At 45.6% G+C, this 23,615-nt stretch overlaps 1 protein-coding gene across 1 annotated transcript in view; it reads left to right on the top strand.

The window, feature by feature from the left end:
• The first annotated feature begins 474 nt into the window (after positions 1 to 474).
• Cdk5rap1 (CDK5 regulatory subunit associated protein 1) overlaps positions 475 to 23,615 on the top strand; it is a 40,786-nt gene continuing 17,645 nt past the window's right edge. Inside the window, exons 1-9 of the mRNA XM_045156638.1 lie at positions 475 to 582; positions 2,592 to 2,916; positions 5,795 to 5,898; positions 6,865 to 6,899; positions 9,272 to 9,372; positions 11,531 to 11,741; positions 12,354 to 12,474; positions 17,168 to 17,398; positions 23,283 to 23,380. Coding sequence (XP_045012573.1) covers positions 2,610 to 2,916; positions 5,795 to 5,898; positions 6,865 to 6,899; positions 9,272 to 9,372; positions 11,531 to 11,741; positions 12,354 to 12,474; positions 17,168 to 17,398; positions 23,283 to 23,380 — 1,208 coding nt within the window. The 5' untranslated portion in view covers positions 475 to 582; positions 2,592 to 2,609. The remainder of the gene's footprint in view (positions 583 to 2,591; positions 2,917 to 5,794; positions 5,899 to 6,864; positions 6,900 to 9,271; positions 9,373 to 11,530; positions 11,742 to 12,353; positions 12,475 to 17,167; positions 17,399 to 23,282; positions 23,381 to 23,615) is intronic.

The following is a 23,615-nucleotide window of genomic DNA, read 5'->3' as shown; positions in this document are numbered from 1 at the left end:
ATAAAAACAGGGCTAGAGAGATGGCTTAGCGGTTAAGCGCTTGCCTGTGAAGCCTAAGGACCCCGGTTCGAGGCTCGGTTCCCCAGGTCCCACGTTAGCCAGATGCACAAGGGGGCGCACGCGTCTGGAGTTCGTTTGCAGAGGCTGGAAGCCCTGGCGCGCCCATTCTCTCTCTCTCCCTCTATCTGTCTTTCTCTCTGTGTCTGTCGCTCTCAAATAAATAAAATAAAAAACTATAAAAAAAAAATAAAAACAGGATCATTGCTATCTACGCCCTCACTGCCTTTCAAGAGCTGAATGTGAACCGCCTCCTGCTGCCTAGTGGATAGGATATGGTTCAGCTTTTAAATTTTTGGACAGTCTACCAAGAAATGAGTTTAATAGTCCCTGGGCTTTCCAAGCCTTGCACGCAAATCTACCCGGTCCTTTTAGAGAGAGCATTTCCGTTGGGACGCCGACGGAAGTCAGGGCGGAACTGAAGTTGCACACCTACGAACGCAGCGGCGGACGGCTGAGAGGGAAGGCCTGGGGCTGGCTGAGCGAGTTTCCGGTTTCGGACGCTGGCGCTGGCAGGTGAAGGAGGTGAGCACCTGGAGACCCCCTTGGTTTGAGCCTTTGCCAATGGCGCGTGCTGTGGCAGGAGGCGCGGCGGAGTTCTGGAAATGCTCGGGGCTCAAGGGGAAGGACGTCACTGTGGTCGCGGCGTGGGGCCTCGAGCCGGCTCGTTGGGGTTGTGGCATTGTCAAGTCGCCCTGGTCTCTGAGCCCCCGGCGAGCTTCTTCGTGAAGTCCCTGCCACACTGGGTTACGTACTGTGCGGCTTCGGTGCGCATCGCCCGGTAGAGTGGGATGCTGCATGGACGCCGCTCCGTTCTCACCGCCGATTGCTAAAGTTAGTTTTGAAATGCCACGGAGGCCCCAAGCATTTTACTTACCTTGTCGCACTCGGTCCTCACGACAGGTAGTCAGGGTTGTTGTTGGCCCGTTTCACACGTGCCGAAATGGAGGCTCCCAGAGCCCAGGGTAAGTCAGCTAGGAGACATGCTCACATTCTGACCCTAATAAGGTCCATACTTTCAACTGTGATGCTGTGAAAAGAGGTGTCGGGGCTGGAGAGATGGCTTAGCGCTTAAGGCACCCGCGTGCAAAGCCAAAAGACCTTGGGTTCGATTCCCCAGGACCCAAGTAAGTCAGATGCACAGGGTAGTACATGCATCTGGAGTTTGTTTTGCAGTGGCTGGAGGCCCTAGCTCACCCATTCTCTCTCCCCCTCCCTTTCTCTCAAATAAAGAAATATTTAAAAAAAAGCAAAGAGGTGTAAGTGTGTGAATGTGAGGTCTCTAAAATCTTGCTTTATGACAAATTGGAGTCATTCATTCATTTTTAAATTTTGTTAAAATATTTTTTTATTTATTTACTTATTTGACAGAGAAATAGGGAGAGAGAGAGAGAGAATGGGCACGCCAGGGCCTCTAGCTACTGCAAACGAACTCCAGACATGTGCATCCCCTTGTGCATCTGGCTAACATGGCTTCACAGGCAAGCGTTTAACCGCTAAGCCATCTCTTCAGCCCCCCTTTTTTTTTGGCTGTTTTTTAAGGTATGGTTTTGCTCTATACCAGGCTGACCTAGAACTCACTCTATAGTCTCAGGCAAGCCTGGAACTCACAGTGATCCTCCTACCTCTGTCTCTTGAGTTCTGGGATTAAAGGCGTGCATCACCATGCCTGGCTTTTGGCTCTTATTTCTTATTTATTTATTTTCAAATATTTTATTTTTATTTATTTGACACAGAGAGAGGGGGGAGAGAGAGAAAGAATGGGCACCCCAGGGCCTCCAACCACTGCAAATGAACTCCAGATGCCTGTGCCCCCTTGTGCATCTGGCTACAGTGGGTCCTGGGGAATCGAATCTGGGTCCTTTGGCTTTTCAGGCAGATGCCTTAACCACTGAGCCATCCCTCCAGCCCTCTTAGTTTTTATTTTAACAGACCTCTCACTGTGTTTCTTGTGCTGGCATAAAACTGCTGGGTTCATGTGATCCTTCTGCCAGTCTCATGATTAGCTGACCATAGGTAGTCCCTACCATGTTTTTTTTTTTTTCCCTGCTACTATGTTTGGACTGAGCTAATATCATTAAGAGTACCTTAAAAGCCAGGTGTGGTGGCGCATGGCTTTTATCCCAGCACTCTGGAGGTAGAGGTAGGAAGATTGCCATGAGTTTGAGGCCACCCTGAGACTCCATAGTGAATTCTGGGTCAGCCTGGGCTAGAAGAGTGAGACCCTGATTTAAAAAAAAGGAAAGAGTACCTTCTAAACTGGGTGTGGTGGCCCATGCCCTTAGAAGGAGGAGTGCAGGGAGCTGAGGTTGAGCCTGGGCTGCATAGTTTTAGGCCAGTCTAGGATAATGTGGCTAGTCCTCCCCACCCCCATCATCCTAAACTAAAATAATGCCTCTGTGAAAAGTAAGTGAGTGAGCACACCTGAAGTGTCCAGAGCAGTCCTTGTACACGGTACACAGTAAATATTGGGAAACTCTCTCATTCTGTTTTTTTTTTTTTTTTTTCCTTCAAAACCTTTGATTCTTTTGCAGGCTGGGGACTGTAGTACCATGCGTCCTCTATGGTGCATTCTCCAGATACAGAGGTCTCTGAAGTGTCCATTGGCCTCCGTGTCCTGGCTGCTGCGGAGGACCTGCAGGACCCACAGCAGTTCCCCCAGTACGACGTGTCCTGATCCACAGGGGCAGAGTTCAGTGAGAGCTCAGAAGGATTTCAGCGCCAGGCTGGCCACTGGACCAGATTTTCAGCATTTTCTAAGAAGTGCTTCAGCTCCTCAACAGAAGCCATCTTCTCCAGAAGTGGAGGACCCGGCCCCCTATCTCACAGCAGATGAACTTCTAGGAAGGCAGAGAAAAGGTTAGTTTCACCTTTTTCTTTTCCTTCCTTTTCTTTTCTTCTCTTTCCTTTCTTTTCTCTACTCTTTCTTTTTCTTTTTCTTTTTCTTTTTTTTTTTTTTTGAGGTAGGGTCTCATCTAGCTCAGGCTTCCCTGGAATTCATTATGTAGTCTCAGGGCGGCCTTGAACTCATGGTGATCCTCCTACCTCTGCCTCCCAAATGCTGGGATTAAAGGTGTGTGCCACCATGCCTTGTTCTTTCTTTTGATATTTTATTATTTATTTATTTGAGAGATACAGAAATAGGCAGGTGGAGAGAAAGAGAGAGAGAGGGAGAACGGGCGTGCTGGGGCCTGTAGCCACTGCAAATGAGCTCCAGATGTGTGCTCCCCCTTGTGCATCTGGTTTATGTGGATCCTGGGGAGTCGAACCTGGGTCCTTTGGCTTTGCAGGCAAGCGCCTTAACTGCTAAGCCATCTCTCCAGTCCCCTCCTTTTTTTTTTTTCAAGGTAGGGTCTCATTGTAGCTCTGGCTGACCTAGAATTTATTATGTAGTCTCTGGGTGTCCGCACACTCACAGTGATCCTCCTACCTCTACCACCTGTGTGCTGGGATTAAAGGAGTGCGCCACCATGCCCGGCTCTTCTGCCAATCTTGTTTTGAGTTGGACTTTCTTTTTTTTTTTTTTTTTTTGTTTTTTGAGGTAGGGTCTCATTCTGGCTCAGGCTGACCTGGAATTCACTATGTAGTCTCAGGGTGGCCTTGAACTCTTGGCGATCCTCCTACCTCTGCCTCCTGAGTGCTGGGATTAAAGGCGTGCACCACCACACCCAGCTGAGTTGGACTTTCTTTTAGTGATTCCACAGCTTTGTGTGTGTGGGGTGGGGAGGTTCTAATAATTCTGGTCTCTGCCCCTGAGGTTACAGCTGCATGTGGCCATGCCCAGATGTTTACATGGGATCTGGTGGTTTAAACTTGGGTTGTCTCATGCTCTTTCAGGCATCTTTCTCGTCTTTTTTCTTTTTGAAGGTAAAGTCTTGCTCTAGCCCAGGTTGTTCTGGAATTCACTATGTAGTCTCAGGCTGGCCTTAAACGTGATCCTCCTTCCTCTGTTTCCTGAGTGTTGGAATTAAAGGCGTGTGTCACTACACCTAGGGAAAAAAATTTTTTGAGACAGTATCTTTTTTTTTTTTGAGGTAGGTCTCATGCAGCTCTAGCCAGGGCTGCCCTGGAATTCACTACATAGCCTCAAACTCACGGTGATTCTTCTACCTTTGCCTCCCGAGTGCTGGGATTAAAGGTGTGTACAACCACACCTGGCTCGAGACAGTATCTTATATATCCCAGTCTGGCTTTGACCTATGTGGCTAAGGATGACCTTGAAATCATGATGTTCCTGCCTTTACCAGTGCTGGGATTATAGGTGTGTACTACTGTAACTGTTTATATGGTTGTGGGAATCAAACCCAGGGATTCATGTGTTGTAGGCAAGCACTCTACCAATTGAGCTTTATCTGAAGCTGCCACCTGCACCTGCCCTCCCTCCCCCCTCCTTCCCTCTTTCCTTCCTTCCTTTCTTCTTTCTTTCCTTCCTTCCTTTCCTCCCTCCTTCCTGACAGGGTCTGCTGTGGCTCAGGCTGGTCTTAAAGTCACATGCTCTGTGTGGTTGAGGAAGGGCAGCCTTGGACTTCTGGCCCTGCTGCCTCCATCTCTGGAACACTAGGGTATGGGCATGTGCCAGCAAGCTTCACTGGTAAATAAACTACAGAAAGTTTTTTTTTTTTTTTTAAAGTGTTTCTTGTATTGTTTTTCTCACTCTTTAGCCCAGGCTAGCCTAGAACTCACCATGTAGCTCAGATTGGCCACAGACTCAAGGTAATCCCTGTGCCTCAGCTTCCCAGTGCTAGAATTGCCGGCATGAGGCACCATGCCTGGCTTTCATGTAGAATTTCTGAGTCTGGGGTTTTATTCTGCTGGTAGGGGTGAGAAGTAACTAGGACTATTGTTTGAAAGAGCTGACCAGTGTATGAAGTTCATGTTTTGAAACTTGTATAAAATTTGTGTTTTACTTCATAGTATGACTGTACTTGCTTTCTCTTAGGAACTTTGAATTTTTTATAGGAAGGTACCTCATTTTTATTCTGTCACTTTAAAAGATATTTATTTATTTATTTGCAAGTTGTGATGCACCTGCCCATCCACTCCAGGGCCTCTTTCTTACTTTTGTAATTGAACTCCAGATACATGTGCCACTTTGTGTATCTGGCTTTCTGTGGGTACTGAGAAATTGAACCTAGGCTAGCAGGCTTTGCAAGCAAGTACCTTAAGGGTAGAGCCATCTCCCCAACCCTGTTCTGGGGCTTTTTGAACTCTGGATACTGCTGCTGCTTCCAGAGGCTGTAGAGCCTCTCTGTTTTGAGGAGGAGTATAATATGTGAATGTTAATGTCTTTTCTTTCTTTCTTTCTTTTGGTCTTTTGAGGTAGGGTCTCACTGTAGCCCAGGCTGACCTGGAATTTACTCTGTAGTCTCAGAGAGGCCTCGAACTCACTGCAATCCTCCTACTTCAGCCTCTTGAGTGCTGGAATTAAAGACGTGTGTCATCATGCCCAGCTTCTTTTCTTTTAAGATGGATAAACACTGTCACATGTCCTGCCTATTCTAGTTGTTTTCATAGCCATATTTCCTTGTTTCTCATGTATATGTTTTCTCGGTATATGAATTAATATTTCTTTTGTCCTATAAGGTTGCCATTAACTTGGGGTGCAAACAGCAGTTCATGGAGTTTAGGACTGAAGCAATAGGGGAATTCTTGGGTAATGGTTTCCTCAGGTGTTAGTGGGGCTTTTGAGGCTCGTGGCGCTTTGTTTGCATACCGTGGAACGTCCCTGTCATTGCAGTCTACCTTGAGACCTACGGCTGCCAGATGAATGTGAATGACACCGAGATAGCGTGGTCCATCTTACAGAAGAGTGGCTACCTGCGGACCAGCAACCTCCAAGAGGTACATGGGTTTCTGCCTCACTGTGTCCTGGGCCTGGTTCTTAGATGTAGTTCAGGAGGAGCGTACAGCCGCAGACATAGAGTTCCGTTGAGTGAAACGTGGCGTGGGACTGAAGTACGCCATTGTTTCAGCTGTCTGTGCAACTTCGGTGGGACTGCTTTCCCGCACACAGGGAAGTACTGAGGGTGGCTTGTGTGTGGTCACCCATGCCTGTAATCCTGGCACTGGTGAAGCAGGATTCAGAGCCTGAGGCCATTTTGGCTGCTGAGCATAACCGTGTCTCAAACACAAAACCAAAGCAAAAATAAAAATTGTGTTTGGGGAGGCGATAGAGGGAGTGGGGAGTTAGTATATAATCAGTTGGTGGAGAACTTTAGTTGGGGTATATGAAATAGTTCTGGAAGGAGATGATAGTGGATTGCATGGCATGTCCAAACGTCCTTGCTGTTACAGACTACTTAAAAATGGTTAAAAAGAAGCCAGGCGTGGTGGTGCATGCCTTTAATCCCAGCATTCGGGAGAGGAAGGAGGATCGTTCGAGGCCACCCTGAGACTACATAGTGAATTCCAGATTAGCCTGGGCCAGAGTAAAACACTACCTTGAAAAACAAAAACAAGCAAACAAAAATACTGGTTAAAATGGAGGTGGGTGTGGTGGGGCGCGCCTTTAATTCCAGCCTTTGGGAGGCAGAGGTAGGAGGATTACCATGAGTTCGAGGACACCCTGAGACTCCATAGTGAATTCCAGGTCAGCCTGAGCTAGAGTGAGACCCTACCTTGAAAAATAAAAGCAAAACAAAAGAAAAGAAATGGTTAAAATGACAAGATATATGTTACATGTGTTTTACCACAAAATTTTAGATAAGAGGAGGTCACCTTATATATAATATATAGTATAGTAGTGATTCTATAAGATTAATTCAGAAGTTCATAATTTTCCCATTTTTTCTTTTGCTTTCCTTTTAGGCTGATGTGATCCTTCTTGTCACATGTTCTATCAGGTACAAATTTGTTTTTTCCTTGCTGGTAGTGCCCAGGTGAGCTACCAGTGGAGATGAGCCAGTGGCCCCCTATCAGTGTGACTTGCAATTTTCCTGTACAGCAAATAAGATAGACCTGGTTGACATGTGCTGAGCATACAGTGTGTGTTGGGTTCCATGTGGATACTGCACATGCAGTAATGAGTTTAGTTTCCCCAGTAGCCCTTCTAAGAGGTTAGTGCTCTTTTCAAACCTATTTTGGGTTGGTATGGTGGTGCATGCACGGTTGTAATCTCAGCACTCTGGAGGCTGAGGTGGCAGTATTGTGAGTTCCAGCCTAGCTTGTGCTATATAGTGAGTTCTTTTTTATTTTATTTTTATTTGTGTGACAGAGAAAGAGGGAGAGAGAGAGAGAGAATGGGTGCACCTGGGCCTCCAGCCACTGCAAATGAACTCCAGGCACATGTGCCCCCTTGTGCATCTGGCTAACGTGGGTCCTGGGGAATCAAACCTGAGTCCTTTGGAACATGGGTCCTTTGGCTTTGTAGGCAGATGTCTTAACCGCTAAGCCATCTCTGCAGCCCTATAGTGAGTTCTAAGACAGCCTGGGCTACATAGGAAGAGTATCTCGAAAATAACAGCAATTAAAAAAGCCAAGAGGACTGGAGAGATGGCTCTGTGGGTCAGAGTACTTCCAAGTATGAGGACCTGAGTTCAATTCTTTGAACCCATTTGAAAATCCAGGCGTTGCTAAACCCTAGCCTGAAGGGGGCAAAGACAGGAGGATTGCTGGTGCTCATTGGTCAGTTATTCTAGCCAAAACACTGAGTGTCAGAGTCAGTGAGCACCTCTGTCTCAGGGAATAAGGCAGAAAAATGATAGAGGAATACGTCCAATCTTTTCCTCTGACCTTCTCACACTTGCACACAGAGCACGTGCATCTGTACACACAGGTGCATAGATGCCACCCTTACCAAGCCAAAACCTATTTGATAGGGTCTTTGAGCCAAGAGCGTGCTGAATCACCCAGTTTCTTTGAAGTCTTTTTGGTCTACTGATGGCATATGTTTATGAGTAGCTGCCTGGTTGGGGGTGTAGTTAGTGGCTAGGGGAGAAAATTGAGAACAGTGTTAGGGTCACATCTATTACAGGTGTTCAGGAAACACTTGGCTGTGGAAGTCCATCAAGAGTGATCATACTGTCTTCCTTACCTTGTTACTGTGTTCAGAGTGCTTGTGCCATCAACTCACTGACCTGATGGGTTTGTTCTGGGGCTTCTGCTGCATTAACCTGTGCAGGTACCCTGGGCGCCTGGCTTCAAGGAGCTTGGTAACATGGGGACTTAAGACAGATAAACAAGTAGCTCTAACATCCAGTAGGAAATACTAGGTAAAGAAAGCCAAACAAGGGCTGGAGAGATGGCTTAGCGGTTAAGCACTTGCCTGTGAAGCCTAAGGACCTCAGTTCGAGCCTCAATTCCCCAGGACCCACGTAAGCCAGAGGCACAAGGGGGCGCACACGTCTGGAGTTCGTTTGCAGTGGCTGGAGGCCCTGGAGTACCCATTCTGTACCTGCCTCTGTCTGTCTGTCGGTCACTCTCAGATTAAAAAAATAAAATAGTGCCGGGCATGGTGGCACAAAAAAAAAAAAAAGAAAGCCAAACAACAAAAGCCATATTCAGGAAAAGTAGAGTTAAAATGGAGTGTATTGGGCTGGAGAGATGGCTTAGCAGTTAAGTACTTGCCTGTGGACCCTGGTTCGAGGCTCAATTCCCCAGGACCCACGTTAGCCAGATGCACGAGGGGGCGCATGTGTCTGGAGTTTGTTTGCAGTAGCTGGAGGCCCTGGCACACCCATTCTCTCCCTCTCTCTCTCTCTCTCTCTGCCTCTTTCTCCCTTTGTCACTATCAAATAAATAAATGAACAAAAAAAAAAATTTAAAAAATGGAGTGTATTTAGCTGGGCGTGGTAGCGTACGCCTTTAATCTCAGCACTCAGGAGGCAGAGGTAGGAGGATCGCCGTGAGTTCGAGGCCACCCTGAGACTACGTAGTGAATTCCAGGTCAGCCTGGGCTACTACCTCGAGAAAAAGAAAGGAGTGTATTTGAGGAGAAGAGAGTCTCTCACAGGGAGTTGGGAAGGCGTGAAGTTCTTGTTTTCGAGTTTGGATTAAAGGCTGGTTTAGGACTTGGAGATTTATAGAAAGGTTATTTGAAGGAAAGTGAATTGTAGCAGATGCTGCTCCTTCATTTGGCCTGTATTTATCTTCTCTGCTCTAAAGGTAGATGTCATGTAAATGCTTGAGGTGTTTTACAGTTTCCTTTCCATTGTCCTCTCTTAGATTGCTCTATGGTTTAGTTTTGGCTTAGTTTTACCTCATATGATCTCTGCAGGGAGAAGGCTGAGCAGACCATCTGGAACCGTTTACATCAACTGAAAGCCCTGAAGACAAAGCGACCTCGCTCCCGGATTCCTCTGCGGATTGGGATTCTAGGTATCCAGTAATTTGCAGCTTTTGTCTCTTGGGGACTTGGGTCTAAGGGGCCTTTGCATGCTGTAGTTTGCTTTGGATCCTGGGATCCCAGAGTGTGTGTTAGTACCTTACAACCCTATGCACCTCTGGTACTGTTAAGTTAGAAGCTTCACCACCTGGAAGTAATAGTTGCTCAGAACGTGGTATATGCTTCCTAGAGTCTGACGTGGCTTATGCAACATAGAGTAATGGGTAGGGTGGAGTTTGTAGTGTGGAGGGGCAACATGAGTCTATAGTCTTTTTTGTGTGACTCCTAAGGTATGTCCAAGTTAAGATCCAGAGCTACATTGAATGATAAGGTTGGTACTAGCCATGTTTAAAATAAAGATTCATTTCTTTCAGTTGCGTTAGGCCTATTTCAGCTGTTCAGTAAACCACATGACTAGGGGCCACCAGTGTGCACAGCACATCCAGTTACCATCCTTTACCTTTGCGTTCCTTCTTCAACCCAGAGTATATTTAGTATGTTTAACTTGATGCATAGCAGACTATGTCTGTCGAGGAACAGTTAACTTCATCCTTAACAAAGAGTACATATAGCTGGTGTGGTGGGGAATGCCTTTAATCCCAGCACTGGGGAGGCTGAGGTAGGAGGATAAGGTGAGTTTAAGGCCAGTTGGACTACAGAGTGAGTTCTGGTTCAGCTTGGACTAGAGTGAGACTCTGCTCCAAAAACAAAAGCAAATAATCAAAAAATCAAATTAAATTAAAACAAAACAAAATAAAAAACATATAGCTGATTTGTATTCCGTTACACCAAGTAGTGTTGTAAGAGATATTGGAGGACGGAAGGGTTAGATGGTATGTTTTGTTCTATTTCAATTCATTATAGATACCCTTCAGAATAAATTTAGGAATTTCAGAAACCCTAAGAATAATTTTATTTATTTATTTGAGAGGGAGAGACAGCTCCTGCAAATGAACTCCAGTTGCATGTGCTACCTTGTACATCTGGCTTACATGGGACCTGGGGAATTGAACCTGGGTCCTTAGGCTTCTCAGGCAAGTGCCTTAACCACCAAGCCATCTCTCTAGCCCAAGAATATTTTTTTTTAATAACTGTGTGAAAATACACATTAGAGTTACCATCTTTTTTCTTTTTTAATATTTATTTGTTTGGGAGAGAGAGACAGATAGAAAGAGAGAATGGACACGCCAGGGCCTCTAGCCACTGCAGAGAAACTCCAGATGTGTGCACGACCATGTGCATCTTGCTTACATGGGTTCTGGGGTATCAAACTTGGGTCCTTTGGTTTTGCAGGGAATCACCTCAACTGCAAAGCCGTCTCTCCAGCCCTAAAGTTACCATCTTAATCATTTCTTTTTTTTTAAAATTAATTTTTAAAAATATTTTTACTTATTTATTTGAGAGAGGGAAAGAGACAGAGAGAATGGGCATGCCAGGGCTTCCAGCCACTGCAAACAAACTCCAGATGCTTGCACCACTTTGTGCATCTGGATTATGTGGGTACTAGGAAATCGAACCGAGGTCCTTTGGCTTTGAAGGAAAGTGCCTTAACTGCTAAGCCATTTCTCCGGCCCCCATCTTAATCATTTCTGTATGTGTTCTGTACCATTAAGAATATCCACATGGTTTGACAACCATTACCATTGTCCTTCTCCATCAATAATAATTTCACATTCTTCCTTTCCCTGACCTCTGGCACTTATTCTACTTTCTGTGTTTGAATTTTGAATACATGAGGTACTCAATATTTGTCCTGTGCTTTTGTCACTTTGCACAATGTCTTCAGTGTCTCACTCTTGCCCAGGCTGACCTGGAATTCACAGTGATCCTATCTCTGCCTTCAGAGTGCTGGGATTAAAGGCATGCACCCCATACCCGGCTGTCTTCAAGATTCTTACGCTGCGTGTTATAGTATGTTATAATTTCCTTTTCCTCTTTTGGGTGAGGTAAGGTTCAAGATGTCCATCTATGGTTTTCTTGTATTGGAAGTTGTGAATTCTGGTACTATGGATTAAATTTGAAGGATATGCTAAGCTCCTAGTGAAGTTTTCTGTGCCCTGGTCTCTAATCCAAGTTATAAGTAATGTGTGCGAGAAGAAGCCACGGACCAGGTGAATTTGTGAACAGATATTTCCCTTGTTTTCTTTCCAGGCTGCATGGCTGAGAGGCTAAAAGGGGAGATCCTCGACAGGGAGAAAATGGTGGATCTCTTGGCTGGTCCAGATGCTTACCGAGACCTTCCCCGGCTGCTGGCTGTCGTGGAGTCAGGCCAGCAAGCAGCCAACGTGCTCCTCTCTCTAGATGAGACCTATGCTGATATCATGCCCGTCCAGACGAGCCCCAGTGCCACTTCTGCCTTTGTGTGAGTCACTGCCTAATATTTGTAGAGTTAGCTCCCTTCCTGCTTTTAAAATAGTGTAGTATTTTTATTATATATATATAAAAAAAGAAATCTGTTCATATGTTATGGTACAGCATAGCAAGACTCTCTCATACCCATCTATTCATCATCCCTGTCTCAAAGCCATTCATCGCCCTCATTTCTTTTCTTTTTTGATTTTTCGAGGTAGGGTCTCACTCTAGTCCAGGTTAACCTAGAAATCACTATGTAGTCTCAGTGTGGCCTCAAACTCACAGTGATCTTCCTACCTCTGCTTCCCAAGTGCTGGGATTAAAGGCATGTACCCCCTTGCCTGGCCTGCCCTCATTTATTTTATGATGGTCCTGGAGAATCGAACCTGGATCCTTAGTCTTCTCAGGCAAGCACCTTAGCCATTAAGCCATCTCTCCAGTCCCTGTCCCCTCCCTCTGAGGTAGGGTCACACTCTAGCCTAGGCTGACCTGGATCTCACTCTATACTCCCAGGCTGGCCTCACACTCACACTGATTGTCCTACCTCTGCCTCCTGAGTGCTGGGATTAAAGGAGTGTGCCACCATGCCCAGCTAATTATGTTCTTGAACTTTCTTCCCCAGGTCAATCATGCGGGGCTGTGACAACATGTGCAGCTATTGTATTGTTCCTTTCACACGTGGCCGGGAGAGGAGTAGGCCTGTTGTCTCGATTCTGGAGGAAGTGAGGAAGCTTTCTGAGCAGGTAACGATCCTCCAGGGCTTTCTTATGAGCATTTTCTGGGAAGATGAGGACAACCTTCTAATTTTATAGATTTTGTTTTCTCATCTCTCTCTTTTTTTTAAAAATTTGTTTTATTTTTTGAGAAAGAATCTCATGTGGCCTAGGCTGGCTTCAAACTCTTTATTTAGCTAAGAATAGCCTTGATTATCTTGTTCTCCTGCTTCTGCCTCCCAAGTACTGGCATTACAGATGTGTGCCACCATGTTCAGCTTGTGTTATCTCTTAGTTGAATAAGTCGAAGTTCATGTCTGGCTAGAAAGAAGTACCTAGATGTACATATTTGGTTTGCTGCCCCCAAATTATGGGTGGGTTGGACATGCTCTGTGCATAGGAGGCAACACGGTGTGGTGGGCAGTGGTGCGAATATGGGTTTAGAGTCAGGTGATTGTGGATTCTGGTTCTATTATTCTCTAGTTTGACGTTTATGCATAAGATATTTAGTCATCTCTGAAATGCAATTTCCTCATCTATGAGATAAATACCTTCCTTGTAGAGGCATGGGAAAGCTTGAGAAGATTTTTTTTTTTTTTTTTTTGGACAGAGTCCTGCTGTGAAGCTCTGGCTGCCCTGGAGCTTATTGTGTAGCCGAGCTGTGCCTCAGACTCATAGGACTCTTGCCTCAGGGTCCCTAGAAACATTAAACTCCCCTGAACATTCTAGGGGAACCTCTCACATCTCTTGTTAATTTTGTCACTGAGCCAGCTCACTAGTTCAGGGGCAGAGAACAGATGAGAGGAATGAGTGGAGTCAGAGGTCAGGCAGGGAGATGTTTTCCTCTACTTCCTGTGTGGAGTTAGTTCCTGAGCTTTTGAGCAAAGCTATTCTCTGAGCCCCTGGGCTGAGACTTCCAGTCCTGCAGAGGCCAGTAGGTGGAAATGTGGTACTTCTGTGGGAGTTTCCCTGTTTCTTTCTTGTCTGTCTGAGGAACTATGGAAGGAGGAGCTGGGCTCCTGGGATTTTCAGTCAGCCCTTCCTCACCTTGTGCTTGGATTCTTGTGGTGCATGTTCTCTTCCCTCTCTCCTTCAACAGATAGTCCTGTCACGGCCTGTGAGGTCTTCTCCATACCTCACCTATTCATATGCTTCCTGGCCTAAAGTTGTCATCTTTTGCCCCACTTCCATCTCTCCCATAGTATAAAACTATTTCAGGATAGTTATACATTTTGTTTAAGTAAATGGGATGATGACAGAAACCTCCTTCTCCCCAAATCAGGGTGGTGGTGCATGCCTTTAATCCCAGCACTAGGGATGCTGAGGTAGGATTGCTGTGAGTTTGAGGCCTGCCTGGCTACAGAGTGAGTTCCAGGTCACAGAATGAGACCCTGCTTCAGAAAACCAAAAACTGCCCTGGAGAGATGGCTGAGTGGTTAAGCTGCTTGTATTCAGAGCTTTACAACCTGAGTTTGATTCCCCAGTATCCACATAAAGCCAGATGCACAAAGTGGCCTTGAGTCTGTTTGCAGTGGCTGGAGGTCCTGGTGTACCCATTCCCTCTGTTTGTCTCTCTTTAATATCTCTCTGCTTGCAAATAAATAAATAAAAATTAAAATAATAATAATAAAAAATACCAGGAAAACTAAAACAAAACAAAAGCCCTTTCTGCTTCTACCTTCACAGTGCTAGTATTACAAGTATGTACTACCGTGCCTGATGAAGATTAATTTATTTTTATTAACAGCTTCCATGATTGTAAACAATATCCCATGGTTATTCCCTCCCCCCCCTTCCCCCTTTGAAACCCCACTCTCCATCATATCCCCTCTCCCTCTCAATCAGTCTCTCTTTTATGTTGATATCATGATCCTTTCCTCCTATTATGATGGTAACTTTTACTTGAGGTTTTATAATTCTACAGTTGTCTTTTTATTTTGTAAACTTTTATTTAAAAAATTTTTTGTTTATTTTTATTTATTTATTTCAGAACGAGAGAGAGAGAGAGAGAGAGAGAGAGAGAGAGGCAGATAGAGAATGGGCAAGCCAGGGCCTCCAGCAACTGCAAAGGAATTCCAGATGCATACATCCCCTTGTGCATCTGGCTTACATGGGTCCTGGGGTATTAAGCCTCGACTGAGGTCCTTAGACTTCACAGGCAAGTGCTTAACCACAAAGCTATCTCCCTAGCCCTATTTTAAATGTTTTTTAAACTTTATTTATTTATTTATTGAGAGAGAGAGAATGAGAGAGAGAATAGGGGCACCAGGGCTTCTAGTAACTGCAAGTGAATTCCAGATGCATGCGCCACCATGTGCACCTGGCTTATGTGGGTTTTTGGAAATCGAACCTGGTGGGTCCTTAGGCTTTGCAGGCAAATGCCTTAACTGCTAAGCCATCTCTCCAGCCCCCTACACTTTTTGTTTTTAATTTTTTTGTTTATTTTTATTTATTTATTTGAGAGCAATAGAGAGAAAGAGGCAGATAAATAGAGAGAGAAAGAGAGAGAGAGAATGGGCATGCCAGGGCCTCCAGCCACTGCAAACAAACTCCAGACACGTGCACCCCTTTGTGCAGCTGGCTAACATGGGTCCTGGGGAATAGAGCCTCGAACTGGGGTCCTTAGGCTTCACAGGCAAGCGCTTCACCGCTAAGCCATCTCTCTAGCTTCTAGCCCCCTCTACTTTTATTGTAGACAAACTGTTACTATTAGAGAAGTAAAAAGTCTTTGGGCTGGAGAGATAACTTAGTGGTTAAGGTGCTTGCCTGTGGAGCTGAAGGACCCACCAGGTTTGATTCCCTGGAACCCATATATGCCAGATCCATAAGGTGGCACATGTGTCTGAATTTCATTTGCAGTGGCTAGAGGCCCGGGTGTGCCCATTCTCTCTCTCTCTGTATCTGCCTCAAATATTCTCTCTCAAATGAATACATAAGTAAAATATTTGTAAAAAAGGTGACTTGATTAAAAAAAAACAGAACAAAAGCTGGGTGTGGTGGTACATGCCTTTAATCCCAGCACTTGGGAGGCAGAGGTAGGAGGACTGTCATGAGTTCAAGGCCACCCAGAGACTATATAGTAAATTCCAGATCAGCCTGAGCTAGAGTGAGACCCCCACCTCAAAAAACAAAAAAATAGCAACAAAAAAAACAAGGGCTGGAGAGATGGCTTAGCAGTTAAGGCACGCCCGCTCTCTCTCACTTTGTCTCACTCACTGTCTGTCTCTAATAAGTAAATAAAAGTAAATTAAAAAATAAAAAGTCCTTCTCAGGGCCAAAGGGTGTCAGAGTATTTAAAAACACAGGGAGGACTGGAGAGATGGCTTAGTGGTTAAGGTACTTGCCTGCCAAGCCTAAGGGACCCAGAATCAACTCCCCAGAACCTATGTAAGCCAGATGTACAAAGTGGCACATGTATCTGGATTTGATTGCACTAGCTGGAGGCCCATTCTCTCTCTTATAAATAAAGAAAAAAAAGTTATAAAAACACATGGAGGTGGGAAAGCAAGACATGGGGATGTGGGGTTTTAGGGCTGGGATTCCATCCAGGCCTGTTCTACCTGCCACAACATGGACTCGCAGACCATCACATTGCTTTAGAGCTCTCTGCTCAGAAGACCTAATGAGAACCCTGGCTGACCTGAGGCCCCACCTCATATCCAGTACGCTCCCCACATCCCACAGGCCAGCTCACAGGAGTCCCTGGGAAGCACCAAAGGACAAAGGCAGTGTGGGGGACTCAGGCTCAGATAAGTGTCCAAGGATCTGGTTGCCCTGGGGCTGGAATGACATGCACCTGTGTGCACGTTGGACTTTACGGGAGAGTCATAAAGAGAGGTTTCTGCTGTCTTTATTTTTCCTTTTTCTTTCTTCCTTTTTCTTTTCCTGGTAGGGTCTCACTTCTAAGAGTCCATCAGTTTAGCCTTTAGATAAGATACCTGAGCTTGAAAATATTGGGTTAAAGACAGAACATATTTGTATATGGCTCTTGATAGGTTCCACTAATTATTATTTTTTCCATTTTTTTTTTTGAGGTAGGGTCTCACTCTAGTCCAGGCTGACCTGGAATTCACTATGTAGTCTCAGGGTGGTCTTGAACTCATGGTGATCCTCCTACCTCGGCTTCCCAAGTGCTGGGATTAAAGACATGTGCCACCATGCCTGGCCTTCCATTAATTTATTTTTATTTTTATTTATTTATTTGAGAGTGACCGAGAGGAGGAAGAGGGGGGGAGGGAGGGAGGGAGAGAGGGAATGAGAATGGGCATGCCAGGGCTTCCAGCCACTGCAGACGAACTCCAGATGCGTGCACCCCCTTGTGCATCTGGCTAACGTGGGTCCTGTAGAATCAAGCCTCGAACCAGGGTCCTTAGGCTTCACAGGCAAGCGCTTAACCACTAAGCCATCTCTCCGGCCCTTTCCATTAATTTTTAATTAGTGATTTGGCATGAAGATATTGAAGTTTTTTTTTTTTTTTTTTTTTTTTTCCCCAAGGTAGGCGCTCACTCTACCCCAGGCTGACCTGGAACTCACTTCATAGTTCCAGGCTGGCCTAGAACTCACAGTGATCCTTCTACCTCTGCTTCCCAAGTGGTGGGATCAAAGGTGTGTATCACCACTCCTGGCTACCAAGGTTTTATAAAAATTTTTCACATTTCCATACATGTATATAAGTTTTGTTTTTTTTTTTTAACTTCTAACATATTTCCCCCCCTTTTTTTAGGGGCTAAAAGAAGTGACACTTCTTGGTCAGAATGTTAATAGTTTTCGGGACAATTCCGAGGTCCAGTTCAACAATGCAGTATCTACCAAGCTAAGCCGTGGCTTCACCAGCAACTATAAAACCAAACAAGGGGGGCTTCGTTTTTCTCACCTTCTGGATCAGGTTTCAAGAATAGATCCTGAAATGAGGATACGATTCACCTCTCCCCACCCCAAGGATTTTCCTGATGAGGTGAGTGTTGTCACGTATGGGACAGACTTTCATCTGTTTCTTAGGCATGCACCAGAGACTGTCAGTACTGCTTTGGGGGTCTTGTGATGTGCTAGAGTGCCCTATGGACCTAATGTCCTTTTGGAAAGATGAAAGGTCCCCCAAGGTCAAGGTGGAAATGGGAATGGTGTTGAGGGGAGTCTCCTGTGGGAGAGAAGGTGGACATCTGTATGGGGGTGGTAATGTGGGAGAACAGCAAAGGAGGCAGTATGATGCAGCGGGAGATAGCCCACATTATAGTCTGACACATGTAGGTTCAAATGATCTCCGCTCTTGCCCAGTGTGCTGTATGCCTGTAGTCCCAGCCTTGGGAGGCTGATGCAGGCAGATTGGAAGTTCTAGGCAAGCCTTGGTTACATTGTGTCAGGCCAGCACAGCAACATAGAAAGATCCCACCTTTTTAAATTTAAAAACTTTTTTTTTTTTTTTTTACTTGTGTGATGTGTGTGGCACATGTGTGTGTCCCAGGGTTTCTTGCCACTGAAAATGGAATGCCAGGTGTTTGCACCACTTTTTGGAGCCAGCTTTATGTGGGTGGCTGGGGGCTGGCAGGCTTTGTAAGCAAGTACCTTTTTTTTTTTTCCTCAATTTTTATTAACATTTTCCATGATTATAAAAAGTATCCCTTGGTAATGCACTCCCCCAACCACTTTCCCCTTTGAAATTACATTCCCCATCATATCCCCACCCCATCTCAATCAGTTTCTCTTTTATTTTGATGTCATGATCTTTTCCTCCTGTTATGATGGTCTTGAGTAGGTAGTGTCAGGCACTGTGAGGTCATGGATATCCAGGCCATTTTGTGTCTGGGGGGAGCACGTTGTAAGGAGTCCTACCCTTCCTTTGGCTCTTACATTCTTTCCGCCACCTCTTCCGCATTAGACCCTGAACCTTGGAAGGTGTGATCGAGATGTTACCCAGTACTCCAGTCATTTCTTTCCAGCACTGTGATACCTTCTGAGTCATCCCAAGGTCACTGCCATCTGAAAAGAGAAGATTCTTTACACAAAGGGAGAGTAGCGTTAATATAAGGGTATAAATATTAAGAGAAGTGCTTACTGGGCAGTTTGATAAGCATAGTATATACATTTTTCCAGACATCAGCAGATGTTATACCCCTAGAGCTTATGACTACCCCTGTTTTAAGTTTTCAGTATCAGGGATGTATTTCCCCCCCCCATGGAGCGGGCCTCCAGTCCAATTGGAGAACAGTTGGTTTCCACCATGACAGACATGCCACTATTGCACCCGTTGGCTCATTTGGCCTGGCTGGCCAATTATAAGGCTTGCAGTATCCACTGTTGAGTATCTTCACTGGTGTTATCTCTTTCTTCCATTGAACTACATGTAGAATGGCTTCTTCCAGCTTTCTGTCAGCTGGTCCACATGGAGGAGGTTATCAGCTCAGTTCCAGCGGGATTTCTCAGTGGCCTTGCAGCCCAAGTATGTGGAGTCTTCAGCAATAGGGTGTAAGCAAGTACCTTTAACTGCTGAGCCATTTCCCCAGCCCAAGCCTATCAACTAACTTCCTTCCCTTTCCTTCCCTTCTTCCCTCCCTCCTTCCCTCCCTCCCTCCCTCCCTCCCTCCTTCCCTCCCTCCCTCCCTCCCTCCCTCCCTCCTTCCTTCCTTCCTTCCTTCCTTCCTTCCTTCCTTCCTTCCTTCCTTCCACACACACACACACCGAAAGAGAGAGAAAGAGAGAGAATGGGTTTGCCAGGGCCTCTAGCCATTGCAAACAAATTCCACACACATGTACCACCATATGCATCTGGCATACGTGGGTTCTAGGGAATTGAACCTGGATCCTTAGGCTTTGCAGGCAAGCGTGTTAACCACTAAGCCATCTCTCCAGCCCCCATCATTTTGACATTGCTGATAGAGGAGGGCTAAAATGAAGAGACATCAAAGTAGAAGTAGTAGTTGGAAAGAGGAGGGGGTTTAATGAAATGCAGGTTAGGGGGCACTCTAGCCTAAGCTGATCTGGCATTCATTTTGTAGTTCCAGGCTGGCCTTGAACTCACTGTGGTTCCCCTACCTCTACCTCCCAAGTGATGGGATTAAAGGTGTGCACCACCACACCTGGCCCTTCCTCCGAGTTTTTTTATTTTTTATTTTTCTTCCTTCCACTTTCTGAAAGCAGAAATATTACCAGCTGAAATGTTTGGGGCCAACAGAAGGCTGATTGAGTAAAATTATAGATTTGTGTAATCCATGTGGTTGATTTAATCAACCTTTTAAAAAATATTTTATTTATTGTTATAATCAGGTTCACATTGCTGATAGAAATCACCCAACCAAGAGCAGCTTGTGGGAAAAAGAGGTTTATTTTGGTTTATAGGCTCAAGGGGGAAGCTCCATGATGACAGGGAAAACCATGGCATGAGCAGAGGATGGACATCACCCCCTGGCCAACAAAAGTGGACCATAGCAACAGGAGAGCATACCAAACACTGGCTTGGGGAAACTGGCTGTAATACCCATAAGCCCACCCCCAACAATACACTCCCTCCAGGAGGCGTTAATTCCCAAATCTCCATCAATCAGCTAGAACTAACATTCAGAACACCCAAGTTTATGGGGGACACCTGAATCTAACCACCACATTCTGTCCCTGGCCCCCATAAACTGATAACCATCCATGATGTAAAATATAATGCACTTATCCAACTTTAAAAGTCCCCATAGGTTTTTTTTGTTGTTGTTTTGTGTTTTTGAGGTAGGGTTTCACTCTAGTCCAGGCTGACCTGGAATTCACTATGTAGTCTCAGGGTTGCCTCGAACTCAACAGCAATTCTCCTACCTCTGCCTCCTGAGTGCTGGGATTAAAGGCGTGTGCCACTATGCCCAGATAGTTTTTATCAATTCCAATGATGTTTATATATCCCCAGAGTCCAAGTTCTTTTAACTGAGCCATAGTACCAAAAAAAAAAAAAAAAAAATCCCCCCAAAACCCATAATGGCACAGAATAAACACTCACATTGCAAAAGATGGCATTGGGCATAGCAAAGAAATATTCAACCAATACAATATTTAAATAGGGAAAACGCCAAACTCTGTAGCTCCAAGTTCAACAACTCTAGCCAGTGACAAGTCTCCAAGTCCAGTAATTCTAACCAGTAACAAGTCTCTGGTATTCCTATTCCACCCCTCCAGCTAGGCTACTCACAGTTCTGCAACTTCATCTGGGAAAAACAAAAACAAAAACAAAATAAAAACCCCCCACAAAAAGCCTTATCCAGGGCCTGCAGCTCTCCTTGGCAGCTATTTCCTGGTCCCAGCATCTCCATTGCCACCTACGGTCCGTCTTTGTGGTGGTTTGATTCAGGTGTCCCCCATAAACTTAGGTGTTGTGAATGCTAGCTCCTCAGCTGATGGATATTTGGGAATTAATGCCTCCTGGAGGGAGTGTATTGTTGGGGGCAGGCTAATGGGCTTTATAGCCAGTTTCCCCATGCCAGTGTTTGGCACACCTTCCTGTTGCTGTGGTCCACCTTCTGTTGGCCAGGGGTTGATGTCCACCCTCTGCTCATGCCATCATTTTCCCCTGCCATCGTGGAGCTTCCCCTTGAGCCTGTAAGCCAAAATAAATCTCTTTTTCCCAGAAGCTGCTCTTGGTTGGGTGATTTCTACCAGCAATGTGAACCGGACTGCAACAGTCCTCATAGCCCCATGGGGTCTCTATGCAGACATAAAGCAAACCTGCTTCCAACTGCCCATGGCTGTTTCCAAAATACAAGACCGTGTTGCAAAATCAATGACCCTTTCTTTCTTGCATTTCTTATACTCCACAATACCAGCTAGGGTGCCAGTTTGTTAATCCAGGAGGGTATAAAGCAGACTTTGGAGAACAAGGCACTCCTTGAGCACTCAGGCCCCTTCAAAAGAGTCTATATTCTTCAGGACACAGGCATAACAGCAAGCTTTACCCACAAACTGCTTCTAGCCCAGTCCAAGCAAAGCTCTTTCTTACCCTCATAAGCTAAACCTCACAGTCCATAGTTCTTACTGCATTCAGGTCTTTCAACTCTGACAAAATAGTCTATCAGGCTGTACTTACAGCACTGCAAGCCAAGGTTTCAAATCCTTCTTCATTTCTCTTGAAAATCAACTCCAAATGGCCAAAGCCACACAGTCAGGTGTCTAGCAGCAATCCCACTCCTGGAACTACAATATTGTTGCAGTCAGGTTCACATTTTTGGTAGAAATCACCTAACTAAGAGCAGCTTGTGGGGAAAAAAGAGGTTTATTTTGGCTTATAGGCTCAAGGGGGAAGCTCCATGATGGCAGGGAAAATGATGGCATGAGCAGAGAGTGGCCAACATAAGGTGGACAATAGCAGAAGGAGAGTGTGCCAGCCACTGGCTTGGGGAAACTGGCTATAACACCCATAAGCCTGTCCCCAACAATACACTGCCTCCAGCAGGTGTTAATTCCCAAATCTCCATCAGCTGGGAATCTAGCATTTAGAACACCTAAGTTTATGGGAAACACCTGAATCAAACCACCACATTTATTTATTGGGGGTGGGCAGATACAGAGAATGGATGCTCCAGGTCCTCCAGCCACTGCAGATGAACTCCATACACATGTGCTACTCTGTGCATCTGGCTTATGTGGCAACTGGGGCATTGAAGCTGGGTCTTTAGGCTTTGGAGGCAAGCACCTTAACCAGTAAGCCATCTCTCCCCCCCCTTTATGACACAGGGTCTCATGTAGCCCAGGCTGGCCTTGAATTTTTTTTTTTTCTTTTTAGCTTTTGGAGTTTGGGTTTTGCTGTAGTCCAGTCATTTGAGAGAGAGAAAGAGAATGGGCACACCAGGGCCTCTAGCCACTGCAAACAAACTCTACATGCAGCATATGCCACCATGTGCATCTGGTTTATGTGGGTCCTGGGGAATTGAACCTGGCCCCTTAGGCTTCACAGGCAAGTGCCGTAACTGCTAAGCCATGTCTCCAGCCTGATATTTTTTTTTTCCTTCTAGGTAGGGTCTCACTCTAGCCCATGTTGACCTGGAATTCACTATGTAGTCTCAGGGTGGCCTCGAACGCACAGTGATCCTCTACCCCTGCCTCCCAAGTGCTGCAATTAAAGTGTGTGTCACCTCTAGCCACTGGAGATAAACTCCTGACATATTCACCACCTTGTGCAGCTGGCTTATGTGGGCCCTGGGGAATCGAACTTGAGTCCTTTGCCTTTGTAGGCAAGTGCCTTAACTGCTAAGCCATCTCTCCAGCCCAGTCATCAGGCTTTGTAAGCAGGCATGTTTTTTTTTTTTTTTTTTTTTTTTTAAAATTTTTTTATTTATTTATTTGAGAGTGACAGACACAGAGAGAAAGACAGATAGAGGGAGAGAGAGAGAATGGGCGCGCCAGGGCTTCCAGCCTCTGCAAACGAACTCCAGACGCGTGCGCCCCCTTGTGCATCTGGCTAACGTGGGACCTGGGGAACCGAGCCTTGAACCGGGGTCCTTAGGCTTCACAGGCAAGTGCTTAACCACTAAGCCATCTCTCCAGCCCAAGCAGGCATGTTTAATCACTGAGCTATTTATTCAGCTCTGTCCCCGATTTCTGTGTAGTTAAGGAGGACTCTGAATGCCTGATCCTCTTGGCTCCACCTCTCAAGTGCTGGTATTACTGGTGTGCACGCCTCCAGGCCTGGTTTATGTTTCCTGGAGACGGAATCCAGGGCTTTGTGAATACTAGGTAAGCCCTCTGCCCACTGAGCTGCATCCTCAGCCCTTTACCAATATTAATTACTAGAAGATTAGCCTTGAGGGAGAAACATCGTTCTTTGAGTTTCCATGGCAAGATTGGGTGACCTCTGATGTGTTCTGTTTAAGCAGGTTCTGCAGCTGATTCACGAGAGACACAATATCTGTAAGCAGATCCATCTGCCAGCTCAGAGCGGAAGCAGCCGTGTGTTGGATGCCATGCGGAGAGGGTGAGACTCTGGGGAGGGCACATTCCCCACCTTCCCATTCCTAAGGAGCCAGTGTAGCACATGGAACTTAGTAGCTACTTAGTAAATGTTTGTTATATGAGTAAATTTGTGAACATTTGAACTTGTTTTTGCTCATTCCATTAGAAGAGTAAAGATTAGTTCTTTCATTTGCTTAACATTTTTTACTTATTTAATTTTTTGGCTTTTCAAGGTAGGGTCTCGCTATGGCCCAGGC

Source organism: Jaculus jaculus, chromosome 8 (genome assembly GCF_020740685.1).
Source record: "Jaculus jaculus isolate mJacJac1 chromosome 8, mJacJac1.mat.Y.cur, whole genome shotgun sequence".
NCBI lineage: Eukaryota > Metazoa > Chordata > Mammalia > Rodentia > Dipodidae > Jaculus > Jaculus jaculus.
This window is presented reverse-complemented; position numbering and strand designations above follow the sequence as displayed.